At 48.2% G+C, this 22,483-nt stretch overlaps 1 protein-coding gene across 4 annotated transcripts in view; it reads right to left on the bottom strand.

Moving 5' to 3' along the window:
* Positions 1-12,309: 12,309 nt before the first annotated feature.
* The window catches only part of PPP4R1 (protein phosphatase 4 regulatory subunit 1), a 70,888-nt gene continuing 60,714 nt past the window's right edge, over positions 12,310-22,483 (bottom strand). For all 4 annotated transcript variants that reach the window (XM_059894688.1, XM_059894687.1, XM_059894685.1 and 1 more), the window contains 5 exons: positions 18,339-18,439; positions 15,439-15,559; positions 15,213-15,347; positions 14,658-14,799; positions 12,310-13,456 (listed from right to left, as the gene is read on the bottom strand). In XM_059894688.1, coding sequence (XP_059750671.1) covers positions 13,293-13,456; positions 14,658-14,799; positions 15,213-15,347; positions 15,439-15,559; positions 18,339-18,439 — 663 coding nt within the window. In that variant the 3' untranslated portion in view covers positions 12,310-13,292. The remainder of the gene's footprint in view (positions 13,457-14,657; positions 14,800-15,212; positions 15,348-15,438; positions 15,560-18,338; positions 18,440-22,483) is intronic.

Genomic DNA, 22,483 nt, shown 5'->3' with positions numbered 1-22,483 from the left:
TATAGAAATCAGCATACTATTTTTTTAAATCTGGAGAGAAGATATTACGGTGACTGAAAATACGGTCAGGTGTCAAATATAAGTGTATAAAAGCCTTCTTGCCGTCCTGTCAGTCATGTTACATTCATTTTATATTTGCTGGCAATATTGAAGGGATTCTTTTGTGTTTAAACTCTAATTTCTATCACGGTGTCATGAATTTTTAAAATTAGTATTTCATCACAGTTGTCTCAGTGTTGGTTAACTAATTTTTGCCAGGACTATTATTGATCAAGCAAATAAATTCAACAGCCATTTGAGGAAAAAAAAACTTCCGTTTTTCGTACCTGTTCTTTCTTTGAAATAACTGAGTGCCCTGTAGCTGGCAAGGAGTTGGTTTGATATTCATTCAGGGTCCAGGAGCGTACAGAACCTTGTGTGTCAACTCACATTGCATCCCTCACCTTGGCAGAGTCAACGCCCACTTGCTGGTCAGCAGGCTTTGCCGCCATCCTCCTCCTCCTCCACACTGGCTCGTGCTGAGCTGGCCTGGATCTGCAGCTGCTTCTGTGAGCAATGCCCTGGTTCCAGTGGGAGGTGAGCTCTGCCCTTCCAGCCGACACACAGGTCAGCTGGCCTGATTTGGCAGAAAGGTTGGTCATGGCCAGGTCACTTTGCTGTAGGGGACGGCAGGGGTCAGGCAGATCACTGTCCTCGTGCTGATCACGCGACTCCCGGTTGACAGTTTCAGATTCCAGTTCTGGGGAAGCAAAAACTATGATTAAGTCTCAGTTTGGTGACATGGGGGCTTCGTTTAGGGCAGGGGTCCCCAACCCTGGGCCACAGGCCTAGGAACTGGGACACACAGCAGGAGATGAGCGGCGGGCAAGCGAAGCTTCATCTGTATTTACAGCCACTCCCCATCGCTCGCACTACCGCCTGAGCTCCACCTCCTGTCAGGTCAGTAGCAGCATTAGATTCTCACAGGAGCACGAACCCTTCTGTGAACTGCACATGCGAGGGATCTAGGGTACGGCTCCTTATGAGAGTCTAATGCCTGATGATCTGAGGTGGAGCTGAGGCAGTGCTGCTAGGTCTGGGGAGCGGCTGCAAATATAGATTATCATTAGCAGAAAGATTTGACCATAATAAATCAATTGCTTGCAGACTCATATCAAAACCCTATCAGTGAGTGGCAAGTGAAAACAAGCTCAGGCAGGGCTCCCACTGATTCTGCATTATGGTGAGTTGTATAATTAATTATTTCATTATATTTTACAATGTAATAATAGAAATGTAATGCTTTTGAAACATCCTAAAACCGCTGCCCCCCCCCCCATGGAAAAATTGTCCTCCATGAAACTGGTCCCTGGTGCCACAAAGGTTGGGAGCTGTTGGTTTAGGGGACTCCATTTTGGGCCCACTATTTTGTCTTTTAACAATTCTCCCCTTTTAATCAGACTCTCAGCCTGAGAATTGTGATCAAGATTTCAGGCATTGGCCCTACGCCCAGCTACTGCTCTGGAGCTCTCACAGCTTTTGCTGAGTCTGTGTGGGTTCACATTCTTTAAGCTGGTTGTTCTTTTTGTTCCTTTTCTGACGTTCCAGTCTTAGGGAGATGATTTGCTCGCTGGTTAGCAGCTGCAAACATGCATTGAACGCTTTTGAGAGAATCCAGTGCACCAGCGTGGCTACTACGATTATTCCAAGCAGGATCATCCCATGTCTGGGGTCACCAAGACCCAAAGCAATCAAAGTCAAGTAAGTCAAAGAAACAGCCTATTGAAGGAATCATTTTCTTAAGCCATGTGGCTTGTTCAGTGATCGTACAGAGCTGAATGTCCACTTCCCCAGAAGTGTCAATCCAGGTGCAGCAGGTGGTGTTGGCCACAGCACAGATACCTCATTGCTCAGCTAAAAGGTAACCACGAGCTATCCTAATATCAAGAACAACTTTGGCCAGAGAGTCTGGGGATTTTTTTGCTGGGCAGCTCTTGCTTTAGCAGCAGACTCTGCAGTATCCTTCAGAGTTAAGGAGAGGTCCCTGATCATAGCCTCACTTGCACTTTCTCCTAGCCAGGAAAGTGGAGATTTGCTGAGGGAAGTGAATTTTGAATCATGAATGCCTTCTGGTAATTTTGGCTTGAGTCTGGCTCAGGAGTGGAAAGGTGACAGCCAGGGAGGCCAGTAAAATTTCAGGATCTGCAGGCTGCACAGGTGGTTTTGTTCTGGTTACCCTTGTCTCGTGTCCCTTCTTTAGCCTGGATGCAATATTCCCTGGGTTTGGGGTTGCTAACCAGAGATGGGGAAGTGGACCCAGGGTCCTGATATGATAGATAGAAGGCTGAGTTTGTTCCAGAGAAACTGTCACTTTGGGAATCAGGGCGAAGTTTGTGATGGACAGAACTACCCGATCATCAGCCTCTTGGCAAGTCCAGCAGTTACTTGGAGGTCTGATTACCCAGCTTGGCGATGGCCTGAGACAATGGCATTCTCTTTCCAGGCCAAAGCAAGGCAAAAGGTGAACAGAAGAATCAGAAAGGCCTTCATGGGGTAGGAGTTAGGAAAAGGATGGTCAGGGAGGGAAGGAGGAATGGAAAGAAATGTGGAAAGAAAGGTTCTCAATCCTCTTGATCTGACGTCTTGGGAGGAAGCATCCTACCTTGATGTCAGCTGCTCCTCTTCCTGGTCGGTTTGATTGGAGGTCTCCAGCGTTTGCACAGGGCCAGATGTCCGGCGGAGCCTTTTTCAGCTGTGAAATACCCCTGAGGTTCAACACCTTGTAATTTGGCAGCGGTGTCAGTGGTCAAGAGTCCTTGGTAGGGTCCTTTCTGTAAGTAGTTGTGGACTGTTACATTATCATTCTGTTGATTGGCAAGTTTATAAATACATTTTCTAATTTCTAGAAGCACATATCCTTATTAAATTTCCCAACGTGGCACAAAACTTGTTTGCTAATAGACCCAAATATCTTTAGTTCCTCTATAAAAAGGAAGCCAACAGTAGATCAACATTTGCTCAGTAATTAATGTTTCAGTATTTTATGTTATTTGGAAATGACCTAGATAGTCAATGAATATCCATCATTTATACTGAGATAAGTTAACTTTAAGGTTTCAAGTTACAAAAAAGATTTTGGAAACTATTTTTAAGTGGATATACCATAAAATATAATTATTATTGAAAAGTTTATAAATTTTTATATTACATCTATTTAATTCACTTGTTCTTAACATTAATGTTTAGTCATGAAAATTTCACGAGACATTAAACAGCTAATCATCTTAAGTTATCTTTCTTGCTGACAAATTCTGTAACAGAGATAACATAAGCTTATTTGATTTTTCATAAACCTAGGTAGAGTAAAAGTATTAATATTATAGTTTATGCCAATACCTCTAAAGACATGCCTGTTTTAATTAAACCAACAAACTTAAACTAGCTTTTATTTACTGAAGATTATCCTAGATCAGGTGAATCTGAAAAACATTTGGGTTAGTTTCCATATTTCTGAGACTATACGTGATTTATATAACACTTTTTGGTCTTTAAGCCAATTAAATAGAACTCTTTACAAATTAACTTTGGTAATACCATTTGGAGGTAGAAAAAACTGACACATATACACACAGAAATAAACATAAAGACAGACACAGGCAGATGCAGTGTTTATTTTTAAATTTTAGCCTTGATTAAAGACTTAAACAAAAGACATGACACCATAAAACTCCTGGAAGAGAACATAGGCAAACATTCTCCAAGTTAAATTGTGCCAATGTTTTTTTAGGTCAGTCTCCCAAGGGAATAGAAATAAAAACAAAAATTAACAAATGGGACCTAATCAAACTTACAAGCTTTTGCACAGTAAAGGAAACCATAAACAAAATGAAAAGACAACCTACAGAATGGGAGAAAATATTTGCAAATGATGCAACCAACAAAGGCTTCATTTCCTAAATATACAAACAGCTCATATAATTCAGCAACAACAAAAAACAACCCTATCCAAAAATGGGCAGAAGACCTAAATAGACATTTCTCCAAAGAAATAAAGATGGCCAACAGGCACATGAAAAGATATTCAACTTTGCTAATTATCAGAGAAATGCAAATCAAAACTACGATGAGGTATATACCACCTTACACCAGTAAAATAGCCATCATTAAAAAAAAGTCTACAAATAACAAATGCTGGAGAGGGTGTGGAGAAAAGGGAACCCTCCTACGCTGTTGGTGGGAATGTAAATTGATGCAGCCACTATGGAAAACAGTATGCAGGTTCCTCAGAAAACTAAAAATAGAATTGCCATTTGCCATATGATCCAGCAATCCCACTCCTGGCATATATCTGGACAAAACTATAATTCAGAAAGATACATGCACCCCTATGTTCACAGCAGCACTGTTCAGAATAGCCAAAACATGGACACAATGTAAGTGTCCATTGACAGATGAATGGATAAAGAAGATGTGGTACGTATATGTATATATATATATGTGTGTGTGTGTGTGTGTGTGTGTGTGTGTGTGTGTGTATACACACACACACAAATGGAATATTACTCAGCCATAAAAAAGAATGACACAATGCCATTTGTATCAACATGGATGCAACTAGAGATTATCATACTAAGCGAAGTAAGTCAAAGAGAAAGACAAATATCTCGTGATATCACTTACATGTGGAATCTAAAATATGACACAAATGAACCTATCTATGAAACAGAGTCACAGACATAGAGAAAAGACTAGTGGTTGCCAAGGGGGAGGGGGTTGGGAGAGGGATGGAGTGGGAGGTAGGATGGATAAACAACCAGGTCCTACTGTACAGCACAGGGAACTATATTCAATATCCTGTGATAAACCATAATGGAAAAGAATATTTAAAAAAGAATATATATATATATACGTGTAACTGAATCACTTTGCTGTACAGCAGTATTTAACACAAAACTGTAAATCAACTATACTTCAATTAAACAAATAAAATTTTAGCCACAAGACAGGTATAATAATGCAAAACTCACTAGTTTATAAAAGAACAGTTGGATCCAAATTGCGTTTCTGGCAGATGGAATAAGTTTACTGGCTCAGATGGCTTCAACTTTTCACTAATATCTGGTGACAGTTTTAAAGATTTTTCATAGCCCCAGTTTTCAATAGCCTCTCCTTTTTCCCTGATGAGAATTGCATAGAGAAGGCCGGGGAGAGTACTTACACCTCAAAAGGCACAGAGGAAGAATGTTCCACCAAGAAGGACTTTTGCTCCCTAAATCCAGATCTTTTATGACACCTACAAGCCTTGTGAGATGAACAGGGGAGGTTTGAGGATTGGTAAAAAGCATAGATGAGCTTTGGATTGTTTCTAGAGCCGCATTACTGTTCTTGTAAAGACTCGGTTCGTAAGACAAGTACAGTTTTTAATTCTACAAGGAACTGGGTGGGAACCTGAATGGTACCAAGGGACTGCCCACCTAGCCAACTATATTTGTTCTTCATATCAGGGAGAAGGTCAACTAAGATGGAAATCAAAAGATCCCTATGTTCTAGATTTAGAGCTGTGTGTCTTTGCAGAAGGACTTACTAAAACATTCCAAAAGCTTCCGAATGTTTTTCTTTCCCTCTGGGTATATAGTTTCATTCCAGCTTTGGACAGAAGGCCTAAAAGAGGTTCCTGTCAGGCTCTGAATATCAGCTTCCAGTTCGGCCAACTTCTGACCATAGAGCTACTTTTCAAAAAAAAAAAAAAAATCCTTTCATATATCTTGTCAGGTTTCAGCCAGGACAAACTGTGAATATTATTGGCAGTAGTGAACAACCCCATGAATGCACGTGACATCCCCAATGAGGGTGCAAAAGATACCCAAGATGCAGAGCCACCCCTAAAGAAAGAAAGCTTTAGACAATCCCCTGAGAGCTGGCAACAGTCTGTAGGACCCTGACCGCAAATGGGGTGCAGCCCATACTTCTGCCTGGCCATATTTTGGGGGCTTCCAACCTGACGGTAACTAAGCCAAGTTCTCAGGACACAACAAGAAGGCAATAGCTGTCCCTGGGAGAGAAAGGATCAGCAACCACTGGGTACCTGAACGCACAGTCACGTGTCACCATCAATACATAATTCTAACAAGTATTTTTTGCCTGCTAGTCTGAATTTGGAAAGTGAGTGACAACATGACATTTTACCTTCCTCTCAACCAGGCACAGCAGTGGAGACCTGGCAGAGCTGACTTTGGTAGAATTCTCACCCTTCGCCGGCTTCTCCAGTTTTCCCAGGATCCCGTCTGCAGGTGCTGGGGTGAGCTGGGTTGTCCCAGGGGGTGTCTTCCCAGTCACCAGACACTGCAGAGGAGGAGAGAGAAATTTCCCTCACCCTTTACAGTGAGTGCCTGGCTGAGGCCCCTTTTTCTCTAGGACACCTCATAAATGGATAAACTTATCTAGATTAAAAGTTCTCCTCTGTAGCCACTGTAATTCAAGATTATCTTTGGTAAGGTTAACCTGCTTGTTCAGTCTTAAACTTTTATTCACCCAAGGCCTCACGGACCCAGCCCAGCTGAAGTCAGACCCAGTTCAACTGCAGACACAGTCTGGTTTACAAGTCAGATCCAGTTGAACCCAGACCCAGTCCAGTTTCTAAATTCCACCTAGTCTGACTCCAGCCCATTTCCAGACCCAGTCCAGAAAAAGAAATGTTCAAATAAAGTCTGAAAGCTCATGACGCAAAGGCTGTAGAACTAGGATTTGAGAAGGGCCTCATGACCTCCAGAGGCGCCCTGAGAAGGCAGCAAGCCCCAAGAGCCCAGCGGGTGCCTACGCCTGGTTGCTCCTTGCTCCTGGGGCCATCAGGGTTCCCCTTCAGATCCCACTTCTGACACGAGAACTGTTAAAAGATAAACTGAGGCATATTAAAAAGTTTAACAGTTTATTTGAGCAAAAATTGAATCAGGCAGCATCCAATCTGGCAGATAAAAGGAGTTCCAAGAAGCTGTACAAAGAAAAGCAAAAGGGAGCAGGAACAAGGAAGTTATCTTAGGCAAAAAAGTGGGTTAGTTATTGCAAAGTTACAGAACTCAGACATTGTGGGTTCGGTTCCAGACCACCGCAATAAAGCAAATATCGCAATAAAACAAGTAACACAAATTTTTTGGTTTCCTAGTGCTTATAAATGTTTCCATTATACTGTAGTCCATTAAGTGTGTGATAGCATTTTGTGTACAACAATATACATACCTTAATTAAAAAATAATTGCTGTTTGGAAAATGGCACCACCGATAGACTTGCTTGACTCAAGGTTGCCACAAACCTTCAATTTGTTTAAAAAAAAAAAAAAAAAAGCAGTCTCTGCAAAGCACAATAAAATGAGGTGTGCCTCTATTTGCCTTTAGGAGATGTCAGGGGTCTATCAGTCAGATGACCCAACTAGTGCGGAGCAGGCGATTCCCGACTGACTGATTTAAGATTCCATTTCTGGGAGAGCTGAAACGGTAATTAATTAAGTAGTCTAGGTGTGGTAACGTGGGGCTCCATTTGGGGCCCGAGTCTAGGCTGAGGCTTAAAGCCCCTGGCTGTGGCTGCCTGCACCATCACCGCACAGCCCCGAGACTGAGAGGGAATGCAGCGGCGCCTGCAGGACACCTGGGCCCAAACTTCCGATGGGGTCAAAACAGATGAATTTGGGGGGCGGGGGGAGAAACAGGCATGATGCTCGTCTGAACCGAGGGTCCCAGGTCCATCGAAAGGCACGAAGCTGCTGCACATCCCAGTTACAACTGGAGAAAGGGAGAGCTGCTCCTGGGGTTGGGGGGAGGGGTGTCTGTAGCCTTCTGAAGGAGGTCCCACCCCAAATTCTTGCATTTCTCACATGGGGATAAAAAAATACATCATTTACTGCTAATACGGTTGTCTCAATGCCATCTGCTGTTGGCCTTCAAACCGGGCGCAGTATACAGAAGGAATGGTGAGTTCTCTGGATGAAGCGTTAGCTTGGCCGTCAGGTGGGGCTGCCCACGGCACACGCTACCTCAGGGTGACCCTCCTGAGGACAGAGTGTCCTGAGGAGACGTGTTGCTCCCGGGCTTCAGTCTGTTGACTTAGGTTGGCCTTACTGGGAGGTCGCCATGTAAAACGCAGACGCCCTGTTACAGCTGAATTTCAGATCAACAGGGACTGATATTTGAGTATAAGGTTGTCTAATACTTAACTGGGTGTCCTGTTTTTTTTTTTCCTGAGCCCTTTTGCCTAAAGCAGTGACCTCAATAACATACCCTTTTTCTGGGTTTTCTCTCCTTTTCTGTACGTTTATTTTCAGTCTGGCCACCCTACCTTAGCATCTCAACTAACGACTGGGCTGATGACACCTAGTACAAAAGGTCAGAGTGGCCCCAAGTGCTGTACAGGTCAGAGCTATTGTTCCTTGAGAGAGATGGGAGGGGACCCAATGTAGTAAACGTAGGACAAAGTGCACGACCCACAGACAGTACACGTAGGCGACCTGGGGTGGACCTGGGGGAGGATGGATTAGACCTGACCAGGTTTGGCTCTTGGCCTTGACTGTCAAATCATGGGGACACTCGCTAAACAAATGCACACAGGCTGCTGCTGATACCTGTGGGCTGAACTTGGGCACCAAGGGAAGCAGCTCTACGAGATGTCGAACCAAACGGAGCAGGGGGGCCGCCACCTGATCCTGCCACCCTGTGCCTGCCGGGCCTCTCGGCCGCGGGGCCCCTGCAGGAGAGCAGCCCTGGGAACCCTGGGCTCTGGGCTCGCCCGCCACTCAGCACCGTGCTGCCGGCACAGCTGCTGTGGTCGTGACCTCCTGTCCCCGTGTGGGCACGGACTCCGAATGCATCAAAGCACTGACTTGCCACTGGGAAAATAGAGTACAAATACTGAATGCCAGACCACCTTTTTGATTCTGTGCTGTTGGAATTAGTGTATCAAATTTATGGAAAGAGTGTTAATCTGGAAAAGGTAAGATCCCACACCCACAGGGTCTTCCAGGGCCTTGTTATCAACAGTGTCCCCCTGCTCCTGTTAGGAGCACAGGCCTCAGGCCCCACCCGCACCTGCTGGGTCGCTACGTGCATTTTAACGGGACCCAGGGTGACTGAACACACAGCAACATTGCAGCGGCCCTGTCCTAAATCACCAGCACTTTACTAGAGATACTGAAAAACCAAAACACACCAAAACCCCAGAAAAATCTCAGAATAGAGGACCATCCAAGACAGGCGCACACAAACACACACACACTCCACTGTTCCTGTCCTTGTTCTGCCTGAGGCCCTGGGAACGTCCTCCGGGCCCGGCCCCGCCCACAGTGAGACCGTCCCAGGGTCCCTGTGAGAGGTCCCCCGCCTCATCCTGCTCTCCCTCCCCTGGGTGTCTGCCTGGGGAACGGTCCCTACAACGTCCTTTGCTCCAGCATCTTTGGAAGCGGAGGCCCGCCTGCTCTTGCTGGGACACCTCTCGGGGTCAGCACGGCGACATCCACGGGGCCGCAGGCCACCCAGCTCAGGGGCCTCCAGGAGCTGCTCACAGCTTCCTCATGGAACATCTAACGACACTACCCAGTAGATGTTCGCATCCAATTAATAACCACCATCAGCTCATGAACACTAAACACAGCTGATCAGGGTACTGACTAAAAACTGCATCAAATCTTGCCAAATTTAAATCAGCCAAATGTACCCTCTGTAAGACCTGTCAGACTTCAAACTGTAACAGTGCTGTAAAACGTCCCAGGGACTAAAATCTGATCACTTGTTAAGTTTCTAGGAAAAGAATTTTTAAGGAAAATAACTTCTGTCAGATGAGACTAAAACTAGTCCATTAGTTCCCTATGAATATGGTCCAGGAATTAACTTGGGTTAGTGGGGTTCACAGCAGAAAAGGACTTCAACAAAAATGAATCACAGCTGGTATTTTGTGTTTACAAATAGTCAAGATGTTCTCAAGGTCAAACCTCCACCAGGGCATAACACTCGTATTCAAGGGGTCCACAAAACGCCCAGTTTGGGAGTTTCTGGTGGAGGATCTGAGACTCCAGCTCCTGGTGGGGAGGAGACACATGAGCCCAGGGCTGTGCCCCAGGCAGGTCACCCAGGAGCACCCCTGCGCGGGGCCCCGTCGCCCCACTCCACGCACCCTGCTCTTGATGCGTTTATAAAGGCGAACGCGGGAAACCTCGAGGTCCTGCTTACTCACATCTATTCCCAGGCTCACCTTCTGTAACTGGTTTCAGTCAGAGGATCGTCACCTTCCAAGAGGCATGGGCTCGGCTCTGAGCTGCTGGGAGCCTCCACCTTTTCCTCCCTGTCGCTCACTGCTTCCAGCTCCTGGAATCCTGCACGGAAAACGTTACCGCACGAGGAAAGCAGCACGGGTGTCTGGGGCCCGGGACGCAGCGCCTCTCCTGTCGGGCTCCCGCCTCCTGGGAGCATCCCCAACACACCGGGCCCGCCCTCTGGGCCCCGGCACCCACTCCCTGGGACCTAGTGCTGCCAGGGGGAGGCCCACCCGGCACCGGGCAGGGGCGCGAGGGTCCCCCCCGGGCTGAGTTGCCAGGCCGGCTCTGTGACGGCTCCGAGGGCCTCAGCCCTTGCCAATTCAGGGTTCTAGAGGGTTCTAGACAAACTGCACGGGTCTGGCGTCAGAAGTATCTCCAGGGCTTAAGGACAAAGCTCACAGGCAAAAAGGTGACCCCCAAGCCACTAAGAGTCAGAGAGGAGGGCTGGTGGCCTCGGGGTGGCAGATTCAGGGAGGGACACTCACATACTCACGAGAGCTCGCGGGCGCTTCCTCCCGGGCAGGGATGCGGGGACCGGGGACCAGGCCCGGCCAGAGGAGACAGCCGAGGAAGAGGCTGCAGGAGTGGGTGGAAGAGAAACACCGGCCATGGCCAAGGACATCGGCTGAGCAGGAAGCTCCAATTTCGGGGAAAAAAAGTTTCCTCTTCACCCTGGTCACTCAAAAGTCCCACATCATCACAGAATTTCTCCTGAGATTAGCTACCCAACATCAATTACCTATGAGGACATATCATTATTCATTTTTCTACTGTGAAATTAGAAGATTTGGTTACTAACTGGTTTGCAGGCTGTTTTTGCCTCTGGGGGGATTTGGAAGAACCGTGGAGTCGTCAGTGTCCCGCTGCCTCCAGGGGCCGGTTTCCTTCCGTCCTCTGGGCTCGGCGGCCACGACTCCATCCGCACCTGCAGGAGGACCTGGGGCCACGGCGGGAGGGCCGCACTGTCGCCACTAAAGAACGAGCTGAAATCAGGAGCCGACGGTCCAGCCTCATCTTCTTTGAGTGCCGTCAGTGATGGTTCAAACCGGGGCGGCCTTGGCCATTAAACGATGCTGGTGGCCTTCCCTGTCCGCCGCTGTGGAGGGACCTGGAATCACAGCTCTTCGGGACCCGAGGGTGTGAGGACACGGCTTGGGGACATGGGCCCGTGTGAGGCTACATAGGAAGAGCTGGCCTAAATTCAAGCTCTTTACCCCAAAATGGACTATTATTATTACCACTGCTTTAAAAGACTGCAGCTATTAGTGTAGAATTCTAATTAATTTACAGAACTGAAGTTTGGGGGAGGGGCAAAGTATATAATAGCAGAGAACGTGCACATCAAAAATTAGGCTAAATGATATCAAAAGAGATCTCACCCTCCTTCAACCTCTGCTGAGGCTGATTGACAGATGCCTTCCCCAGCCGCCACCACCTACCACCTTCCACTCCACAGCCCCGCCCTTATTACCTGTGCCCCACCTTACCTGTGTTTACTGATTCATTTGTCTCAGTGGAATCTGGTCACACATTATTCCCAGTGCACAAATATCCAGGTTATAATGCAAGAGTAAGAGACCAAAGGCTCATCTGTAATGACATATACAGGAAGCAGCTTGTGCATCCCCAAATCTACCCGCCAAGGTTCAAGGCCCTACTTGGCTTAACTACAAACCTGGGGAGTCCCCACTAGCTGAGGAGACAAAACCAAAATCACAGAAGCACCGTGGCCACTCAGAGGCCAAGGGTCTTCCAACCTGGGCTCAAAAAAGCAACGAGCATCTCTCCACAGCCCTTCATAAAAGCACGTTCACGCAGCATCTCACCTGACGCAGACACGCGTGGGCGGGCAGGCTCCACCAGGAGCCTTGCACAGGTAGACCTGGGCTCGGAGGCCTCTCCCGGGAGTGAAGACCCCAGGGTGAGCCCCAGGCGCACGCCTGCCCTCGGCGGGGCGCTGCCCAGGAGGCCCCGCTGCCGGCCAAGAGCAGAAGTGGCCCGGGGGTGTGCACAGATTTCAAAGAAATTACCGTACTAGTTAAAAGACATATTTTAATCTAGTTTTCCCATTTTATACTAAAATCATTAATACAGGTCACAAATTGCATTTATTCGCAGATATCTAGAAAACAGTCAAAAGTGTATCTATCTCTCTGTATAGATCTTAGTAATAAATTTTATTTGAACAAGAGAACTTGTGCACAAGAGTTGAACGGCATGATTACAGACTGCGGCCCTCCCCAGGGGAGGCACAGGTATGTACAGTATGTGAGACAAAGTTGCACCTCAGAGCTGATCATGATCAAGTCAAAAACACCTGACATACAGTATACGTGCTAATAAATTTCCTTCAGGTCATGACCAGCATGAAAAAAAATCAGGACATAGATACTCAGCAAAGGCTCTGTAAATGTGCACAGCAATATGCTGCATTTAAGAGTTAAAATCAGACTCTACTTAGTGTTAGCATCAAGCCCTTAGGAGAAATCCAAAAAATATCTCCTTTCCCGTTCACACACGTCAAAAACTATTCACACTTGGGGCTGGACTGGGCAGCTGGCCTCAGACCCCACCAGGGCCTTGCCCGTGTGGACACAGCGAGGGTTAATACTGGAGGTCTCTTCCCCATCCCGGCTCGCGGCCGCCTTCTGGCTGCACTTCCATCTCTCAGTCATTAAATTAAACCAGCAGAAAGCAAAGCAGGCCTCTGGGAGTCCCATCCCTTCCACAAGGAGAATGCTCGGCCAATTCAAGTTTCGTTCAGTCAGGAAGACAGAAGGATTTAAGGCTTCGGTGACGATTATAATCCTCTGAGAAATTATTTTCCCTTCAAGTCAAGATAATAGTGTTTACTGTACTTTCTCTTGACTCTGAAAATCCCTGGTATCGGTGTAGGCAACTTGCACCTGCAATCAAGTCTGCAAGGGAGGAAGGTCCCCCACAGCTGTCCCAGGCCACGTGTGGTCACGAGCCGAACCTCGGCTCCCCGGAAGTGGGGAGACCCCCGGTCCACGCCGTCTAGTAGGTGGAGGAGGCCGTGCTCATGGCATCTTCGGAGATCTTGGTGCTGGCCGGGTGGATGCTTGCGAAGTACTTGACGTCACTGTCACGGTCCATCTGAAGAGCCATGATGGTCTGCTCCACGGCCTCCTGGTGACAGCTGGCAGAGGTTAGGAAATACTCTGGAAACGGGAAGAGCAAATCACAAATGAAATTAGCTTTGTTGGATTATAAACAGTAATCCAAATTGATTTGTGTTCTATGAAAAAAATCCCCAAATGTAGGAGAATTAGAAGATTTATCTTGTTTTTTTTTTTTTTGGCTGTGTTGGGTCTCCATTGCTGCGCGCAGGTTTTCTCTAGTTGCGAGTGGGGGCTACTCTTCATTGCGGTGCATGGGCTTCTCACTGCGGTGGCCTCTCCTGTTGCAGAGCACGGGCTCCAGGCGCACGGGCTTCAGTAATTGTGGCACGTGGGCTCAGTAGTTGTGGCTCGCGGGGTCTAGAGCGCAGGCTCAGTAGTTGTGGTGCACGGGCTTAGTTGCTCTGCGGCATGTGGGATCTTCCCGGCCCAGGGCTTGAACCCGTGTCCCCTGCACTGGCAGGCGGATTCTTAACCACTGTGCCACCAGGGAAGCCCCTATCTTGTTTTTATAACAGACTAAATCTCATGATATTTAATGGCAGCAATGTTAGTAAATATGTTAAAACTTGTACTTGTTACAGCTATTAATTAACTCAGTGAAAGGAAAAACATTTCCAAATACAAACCACACACACAAAACCAGAGTCCTCTCTGTCTGTTCAATATGATAAATTCCAAAGGAGAAAAAAGAAGCAACGTTCATTTGCCCATATTCTTTGAAGTCTATTACAAACTTCTTTCTGTGCTTTGTTCATGAATTCACGCATTCAAATGATATTTATTAGGCATTTTGGGGGGATTACAATAAGTAAAACAACCTGAATCTTGAGGTGCTCATAATTTGCAGCAACGCAAACACTAAGGGGCACGTCTTCTGCCTAATGAATGAACTCAGGAGGAAACTCAAACACGCCTCCCGCCCCGATGGCAGCAACAGACGTTCACGTGGGGCGAACCAAAGGCAGTATTCGTCACATAGTCCTCACTGAATTTCCAACTTTCCAAACTACTAAGTTTTAAATTATAAAGAAAAATTCATCTAGAACAGAACAGTGAAAATTCAACATCACTCTCCTCGCCCCTTAATCGTCTTGTGTCCTTTCTCGACAGGAACCACCACTAACAAGTCGCAGCACATTCTCGGACCAGACCATTCCTACAACCCCAACCCTTCCGCTCGGGCGCCCACCTGTCCCGTGTCCCCACCACCTACCCTTCTCCTCGTGGGTCGCCTGCCTACCTTTTTCTAGCAGAGTTTGTCGCAGTGTCTTCGCGAGGAGCACGCGGACATTCGGAACCCTATCGTTTGCCAAGGTGAGCAGGTGTGGCATCAGATGCACAGCGAACTGGTCCATGGGCAGGCATTCATCTTCAATGACGGTCTGGGGACAGAAAGACCTGCTTCAATCTGCCGGCTCAGTCGACCAGGCCGTAAGTAATACCAGCTCGCAAAACCTTTTAGAAACAACTCAAGTGCCTCAGGTTTCAGTTACAGCTTTTTAAAACAATATTCCAGGCACTCAGGAGCTCAAAACAAAGGGATACAGTTAAGTCCCCGCAGAGACGCACAGCTGTGACCTGCCCCACGGAGGTCTGGCATCACAGTTACGTTCACAGCCGCAGACCCGCAAGCTCCGTGGACCGATGGCCGGGGCAGCGCCGCTTCCGGGAGCTCGGGGGACGGAGTGGGGAACGATGAGCCAGATGGCGAAGCTCTGCCCTCAAGGATGAGAGCGAGGGTGTGGAGGGGGGCAAGGGGCCCAAGGAGACAGGCAGCCGGTGCGGCTGCACTCACCTGGCAGACAAAGACGAAGGCCTGCCGCCCGGACCACCGGGGACAGCGGCCGAAGCTCTCCACCAGTTCGCGGATGAGGTCCACCCCGAAGGTGGGCGGCGCAGCCCGGTGCAGCTTCCGCACCATCTCGCCGACCTAGGGGGGCATGCGCCGGTGAGCCACACCTCTGCATGGTGTTCTCACCAAACGTGTGCTGGGCTAAGGCTGTAAGAACTTGAACACGTACCAACTTGTAGGAAATCCAACGCACAGAAGAAACTTTATCTGCACACAGATTCAGGGCAATGGGGCGTAAATAGTCATAAATGTCTCTGGGGCTGTATAACTCTAGAAGTAAGATCAGCTGTCTACAAAGTGAATTATAAAAATAAAAATACAATTACAATTCAACAATAAACACGACAAATGAAAATAGGTTGCTCATCTGAAGCATGAATCACCGGGGTCGTGTCTGTGAAAGGAACACATGCAGAGACCAGCGACTGGCCTGGACGCTGTGTGTCTGGATCTGCATCTAAACAACACACACGTTCAGGACACAAACACTGCGGAACTGTATCCACGGCGACGGACACAGAGCAAAGCGCGTCCTGGCTGGCTGCATGGGGACACGGGACATGGTCCCGCGGTGACTGCTGAGGACCTGCTGGGAAACTCCCGTCCACACAGCAGCCGTCTACTGAGAAGGTGCCAGCAGCCTCAGGCAGCCGGCCGTGTACCCGTCAGGCTCCAGGCAGCTTCTCAGGGAGGCTCCGGTACCAGGGGTGGGGGACACAGGGAGGCCCCTCTTGCGCCTGCTCCCACCAAGTGGCCGAGAACCGAGGACCAGGGCGTCCCCCAGCAGCCTGAGTGGAGGACGCAGCGACACCCTCCCAGGAGGACCACAGACACGCTGAGACTCCCACCTCCCGGGCTATGTGTCTGCGGTGGGTTATGTGTGCCATCGGCAGGAGGTGGACGACACAGACAACCAGCGATGAGCCGCCCCGCCCGAGGGCACGTGGATCCCCCGAGAGACGCCCCGCAGACGCCTCTCAAGGAGCAAAAGCCTCCTGCGGCCCGTGGAGGGGCAGCAAAGCCTGTCCATCCCCCCGCCCAGGCAAGGCCAGGCTGCAGCCGGGGACAGGGGACAGGAAAGCCTGTTCCCAGCGTGGGGCCGCAGAGCCTTGGAGCCAAGCGCGAGTCTCGTCCTGCCGGGGAGGGGCGGGAAGCACTGCCCTGACCGAGCACGGGCCCAGGGCAGAGACACGAGCCCCAGGGCGGGTGGGGCCTCTGGGGGGCCCAGCACACAGGCCTCCCCGAGACCGAGGCCGAACCAAGGGGCAGAGGGCCCCCCTCACCCAGCACCCGGTGGCCTCCACCACGTGGCAACCACAGCCCAGGGCTAGGAGGATGGAGGGACGCAGGGGAGCACGGTCGGATGAAAGCAGGGAAGGAGGGGCGCGGGGGTGGGGGGGAGGAGGGGGGCAGAGGCTTAAAGGGATGCCGAGGCACAGGGGCGGAGGGGCGTGGCGAGCACAGGGGCGGAGAAGTGAAGGGATACAGGGGCAGAGAGGCGAAGGGATACAGGGGCGGAGAGGCGAAGGGATACAGGGGCGGAAGGATGAAGGGATGCAGGGGCAGAAGAGGTGAAGGGATACAGGGGCGCAAGGGGTGAAGGGATACAGGGGCGGAAGGATGAAGGGATGCAGGGGCAGAAGAGGTGAAGGGATACAGGGGCGCAAGGGGTGAAGGGATACAGGGGCGGAAGGATGAAGGGATGCAGGGGTGGAAGGGGTGAAGGGATACAGGGGCGCAAGGGGCGAAGGGATGCAGGGGCGAAGGCGCAGAGGGGGCGCAGAGCATGGGAAGAGGAGGCCCCCAGCCGCAGCTCGCACCATCAGCAAAAGGCAACGGCAGCCCACGGCTGGACGAAATGAAGTGCAGAGGGCACAGAAGGTCATACGGAGACACCACCACCCAACCCAGCACCTGCTGCCTGGACGGGCTCAGCCGTCCACACCAGCTGCAGAGGAGGCCAGGCAAGACAGAACTCAGGGCAGTTATCCTGTCATGCACCGAAAGAAACTCAGCCCCAAACTCCACACCCAGCAAAGATATCTTTTGAAAATGCAGGTAAAGTCCAGAATCCAGAATATTTAATAAAGAACTCTTACAATTCAGCAACCCAATTTAAGACAAACAGCCCGATTAAAAAATATGCAATGGACTTGAATAGACATTTCTCCAGAGAATATATACAAATGGCCAACAGCACAAGAAACGGTGCTGGACATCACTAAACATTAAAGAAATGCACATCAAGACCAAAGTGAGATGCTACTTTACACCCACTGTAATACTGGCTACAATTAGAAAGCAAGAAAAAAAAAAGGAAAACAGCAAGTGCCAGGGAGGATGTGGGGAAATGGGAACCCTCATCCACTGCTGGTGGGAACGTAAAACGCTGCAGCCATTGTGGACACAGTCATGCAGCACCTCAACAAGTTAAACAGAATTAGCGGATGACCCAGCAAATCCACCTCAAAAAACTTGTATCAGTACATCAATGCTCACAGCAGCACTACTCACATCAGCCAGAAGGCAGAAACAACCCAGATGAATGGGTTAAAAGGTGGTATGTTCACATCAGAGTATTATTCACTCATCACAAGTAACGAAGTTCTGACACAGTTGCCACATGCATGGACCCCGACAACACTGTGCTGGGGAGGGAGCCGCGCACAGAGGCCGGGGGTTACGCAGCGCATCTGGAGCAAACGCTCAGAAAAGCAAACACGCACGGAGACAGCGGACTGATGGCTGCGGGGCCGCTGCTTATGGGCGTGCGGTGTCCTTCTGGGAGGACGAAATGTTCTACAACTAGACGGGGGGACACTGCACCAGCAGCAAAAGTGGTTATGTGTATTTTACCACAGTTAAAAAAAAGTGAAGGTGACATGGTCTTACAAAAAAGAGCTGAGAAAATTCACTGCCAGCAAGACCTGTGTTACAGGCAGTGTTAAAGGAACAGGATACCACGCAGAAACTTGGGCCCACACAAAGTGATGAAGAAATCCAGGAAAGGTAAGGAGGAAGCAACACCCCCCGCCCCGAAACACAGTCTGATCAAGTATGAGAACTTACTCAGCCAGTTCAGCTCGAAAGCGCCAATTTCTACTATTGTCTGTCACCAAAAACTCCTGAAGTTGATAAAGATATTCTCTTCTTTTGTCAATATGAAGAAGCTGAAGAAACAAATAAAAATATTCACTAGGACATGGTGGAGACATTATTTCCTTTACCAGACTGCTTAAAAAAAATGACTCTAAATCACATGGTTAGTTCTTCTGAAGGAGAACAGATGTAGTTAGGTACATTTGTTTTAAAAATTGGTATTAAGTCCATTTTCCCTGATAATCCCGTTTATCTTCAAGAGTCATTCTCCCCTTTTGAAATATATGCTTCTTGAGCCAGTGAGTGGCCTCTACTGTCCATTGTCCCCGGGCAAAGCTTTACTAGAACACTCCTGTGACATCCTTGTTGTCACAGACCCTTTGAAGACAGGGATTATGCACCTACTCATAGTGTGAGCCCAGTGGACAGCACTGTGATGGCACACAGTAGGTGCTCAATAAATATTTGAGTGAAAAAAATAAATTTATCCCAATAACCATTCTATAAATATTTAAGAGTAGGTTTATAGTCAACAAGGGGGAAAACCCTAAAAGTTGATAAAAATAGAAGCAAATAAATTTAACTACATCAAACAGATAAGAGTCACACAGAAAAAGTCTAACTTTAAACTCAGTATTCTGACCATCTATCTTCATGGAACATGTTCTAATGACAGAAAGTGCTGAAGGAAATCTTGACCATTACTTGGTTGATTTGATGGTGGAGTAGTTCTAAAACGTAGAATTGAGCAAATGACTAAATAATTTAACGTTTTTGAAAACAGAGTTTTTACCACAATAGAAAAGAAAAAAAATGTGAAGAAAGGAGAGGAAATGGTACTGGATTGGAAGTAAAGATGCAATATGAACTAAATAATTTTTTAAAACCCCCCCAAAAATCCCTCCTAGCTCCTGTCCCCTGAAAAAGCCTAAAAGAAACAACGTCTGGGAGCAATGAGCACGTCTAGTGCCTGGATCTTGGCTTCTAAATCCCAGCTCTCCACCAGAAAAGACCAGGGCTCCTTGGAGAGATCCTGACTCCCGGCTGGAGAGAAAGGAGAAGGTGTGCCTGAAAGTAAGATGTGCCTGCAAGTGAGGGGGCTGATCAAAAGGACACAGGAGGTGGCTTAAGGGGCTCTTATTCGCCAGATTTGATGGTCAAAACAAACGACAGGAGGAGCTTCAAGACAGTGGAAGAGTAAGACACGGAGATCACCTTCCTCCCCACAAATACATCAGAAATACATCTACGTGTGAAACAACTCCTACAGAACACCTACTGAATGCTGGCAGAAGACCTCAGACCTCCCAAAACGCAAGAAACTCCCCACGTACCTGGGTAGGGCAAAAGAAAATACAGAGACAAAAGAATAGGGATGTGACCTGCACCAGTGGGAGGGAGCTGTGAAGGAGGAAAGGTTTCCACACACTAGGAAGCCCCTTTGCGGGCGGAGACTGCGGGGGGCGGAGGGGGGAGCTTCAGAGCCACGGAGGAGAGCGCAGCAAAAGGGGTGCGGAGGGCAGAGCGGAGAGATTCCTGCACAGAGGATCACTGCCGACCAGCACTCACCAGCCCGAGAGGCTTGGCCGCTCACCCGCCAGGCTTGTCCGCTCACCCGCCAGGCTCGGGCTTTGGTCGGATCCCAGGGAGAGAACTGGGGTTGGCTGTGTGAACACAGCCTGAAGGGGGCTAGTGCGCCACGGCTAGCCGGGAGGGAGTCCAGGAGAAAGTCTGGAGCTGCCGAAGAGACAAGAGACTTTTTCTCGCCTCTTTGTTTCCTGGTGAGCAAGGAGAGGGGATTCAGAGCACTGCTTAAAGGAGCTCCAGAGATGGGCGCGAGCCGCGGCTATCAGCGTGGACCCCAGAGACGGGCATGAGACACTAAGGCTGCTGCTGCTGCCACCAAGAAGCCTGTGTGCAAGCACAGGTCACTATCCACACCTCCCCTCCCGGGAGCCTGTGCAGCCCGCCACGGCCAGGCTCCCGTGATCCGGGGACAACTTCCCCAGGAGAACGCACTGCGCGCCTCAGGCTGTTGCAACGTCACGCTGGCCTCTGCCGCCGCAGGCTCACCCCGCATCTGTACCCCTCCCTCCCCCCGGCCTGAGTGAGCCAGAGCCCGCGAATCAGCTGTTCCTTTAACCCTGTCCTGTCTGAGTGAAGAACAGACGCCCTCAGGCGACCTACACACAGAGGCAGATCCAAATCCAAAGCTGAAACCCGGGAGCTGTGCGAACAAAGAAGAGAAAGGGAAATTTCTCCCAGCAGCCTCAGGAGCAGCGGATTAAATCTCCACAATCAACTTGATGTACCTGCATCTGTGGAATACCTGAATAGACAACGAATCATCTGAAATTGAGGGGGTGGACTTTGGGAGCAACGATATATATATATTTTTCCCTTTTTCTCTTTTTGTGAGTGTGTATGTGTATGCTTCTGTGTGTCATTTTGTCTGTATAGCTTTGCTTTTACCATTTGTCCTAGGGTTCTGTCTGTCCATTTTTTCTTTTATTACTTAAAAAAATTTTTTTCTTATTTTTATTTTTTATTTTAATAACTTTATTTTATTTTATTTTATCCTTTCTTTCTTTCTTTCTATTTTTTCTCCCTTTTATTCTGAGCCGTGTGGAGGACAGGCTCTTGGTGCTCCAGCCAGGCATCAGGGCTGTGCCTCTGAGGTGGGAGAGCCAAGTTCAGGACACTGGTCCACAAGAGACCTGCCAGCTCCACGTAATATCAAACGGTGAAAATCTCCCAGAGATCTCCATCTCAACACCAAGACCCAGCTCCACTAAACGACCAGCAAGCTACAGTGCAGGACATCCTATGCCAAACAACTAGCAAGACAGGAACACAACCCCATCCATTAGCACAGAGGCTGCCTAAAATCATAACAAGGCCACAGACACCCCAAAACACACCACCAGACGTGAACCTGCCCAGCAGAAAGACAAGATCCAGTCTCATCCACCAGAACACAGGCACTAGTCCCCTCCACCAGGAAGCCTACACAACCCACTGACCCAACCTTAGCCACTGGGGACAGACACCAAAAACAACGGGAACTACGAACCTGCAGCCTGTGAAAAGGAGACCCCAAACACAGTAAGTTAAGCAAAAGGAGAAGACAGAGAAACACACAGCAGATGAAGGAGCAAGGCAAAAACCCACCAGACCAAACAAATGAAGAGGAAATAGGCAGTCTACCTGAAAAAGAATTCAGAATAATGACAGTAAAGATGATCCAAAATCTTGGAAATAGAATGGAGAAAATACAAGAAACGTTTAACAAGGACCTAGAAGAACTGAAGAGCAAACAGAGATGAACAACACAATAAATGAAATCAAAAATTCTCTAGAAGGGATCAACAGCAGAATAACTGAGGCAGAAGAACAGATAAGTGACCTGGAAGATAAGATAGTGGAAATAACTACTGCAGAGCAGAATAAAGAAAAAAGAATGAAAAGAATTGAGGACAGTCTCAGAGACCTCTGGGACAACATTAAACGCACCAACATTCGAATTACAGGGGTCCCAGAAGAAGAAGAGAAAAAGAAAGGGACTGAGAAAATATTTGAAGAGATTATAGTTGAAAACTTCCCTAATATGGGAAAGGAAATAGTAGTTAATCAACTCGAGGAAGCACAGAGAGTCCCATATAGGATAAATCCAAGGAGAAACACGCCAAGACACATATTAATCAAACTATCAAAAATTAAATACAAAGAACAAATATTAAAAGCAGCAAGGGAAAAACAACAAGTAAAACATAAGGGAATCCCCATAAGGTTAACAGCTGATCTTTCAGCAGAAACTCTGCAAGCCAGAAGGGAGTGGCAGGACATATTTCAAGTGATGAAAGAGAAAAACCTACAACCAAGATTACTCTACCCAGCAAGGATCTCATTCAGATTTGATGGAGAAATTAATAGCTTTACAGACAAGCAAAAGCTAAGAGAATTCAGCACCACCAAACCAGCTTTACAACCAATGCTAAAGGAACTTCTCTAGGCAGGAAACATAAGAGAAGGAAAAGACCTACAATAATAAACCCAAAACAATTAAGAAAATGGTGATAGGAACATACGTATAGATAACTACCTTAAATGTAAAT

The sequence above is a fragment of the Balaenoptera ricei genome, chromosome 14 (genome assembly GCF_028023285.1).
Source record: "Balaenoptera ricei isolate mBalRic1 chromosome 14, mBalRic1.hap2, whole genome shotgun sequence".
NCBI lineage: Eukaryota > Metazoa > Chordata > Mammalia > Artiodactyla > Balaenopteridae > Balaenoptera > Balaenoptera ricei.
The sequence above is the reverse complement of the archived record's forward strand: the minus strand, read 5'-3'. Positions and strand labels throughout refer to the sequence as shown.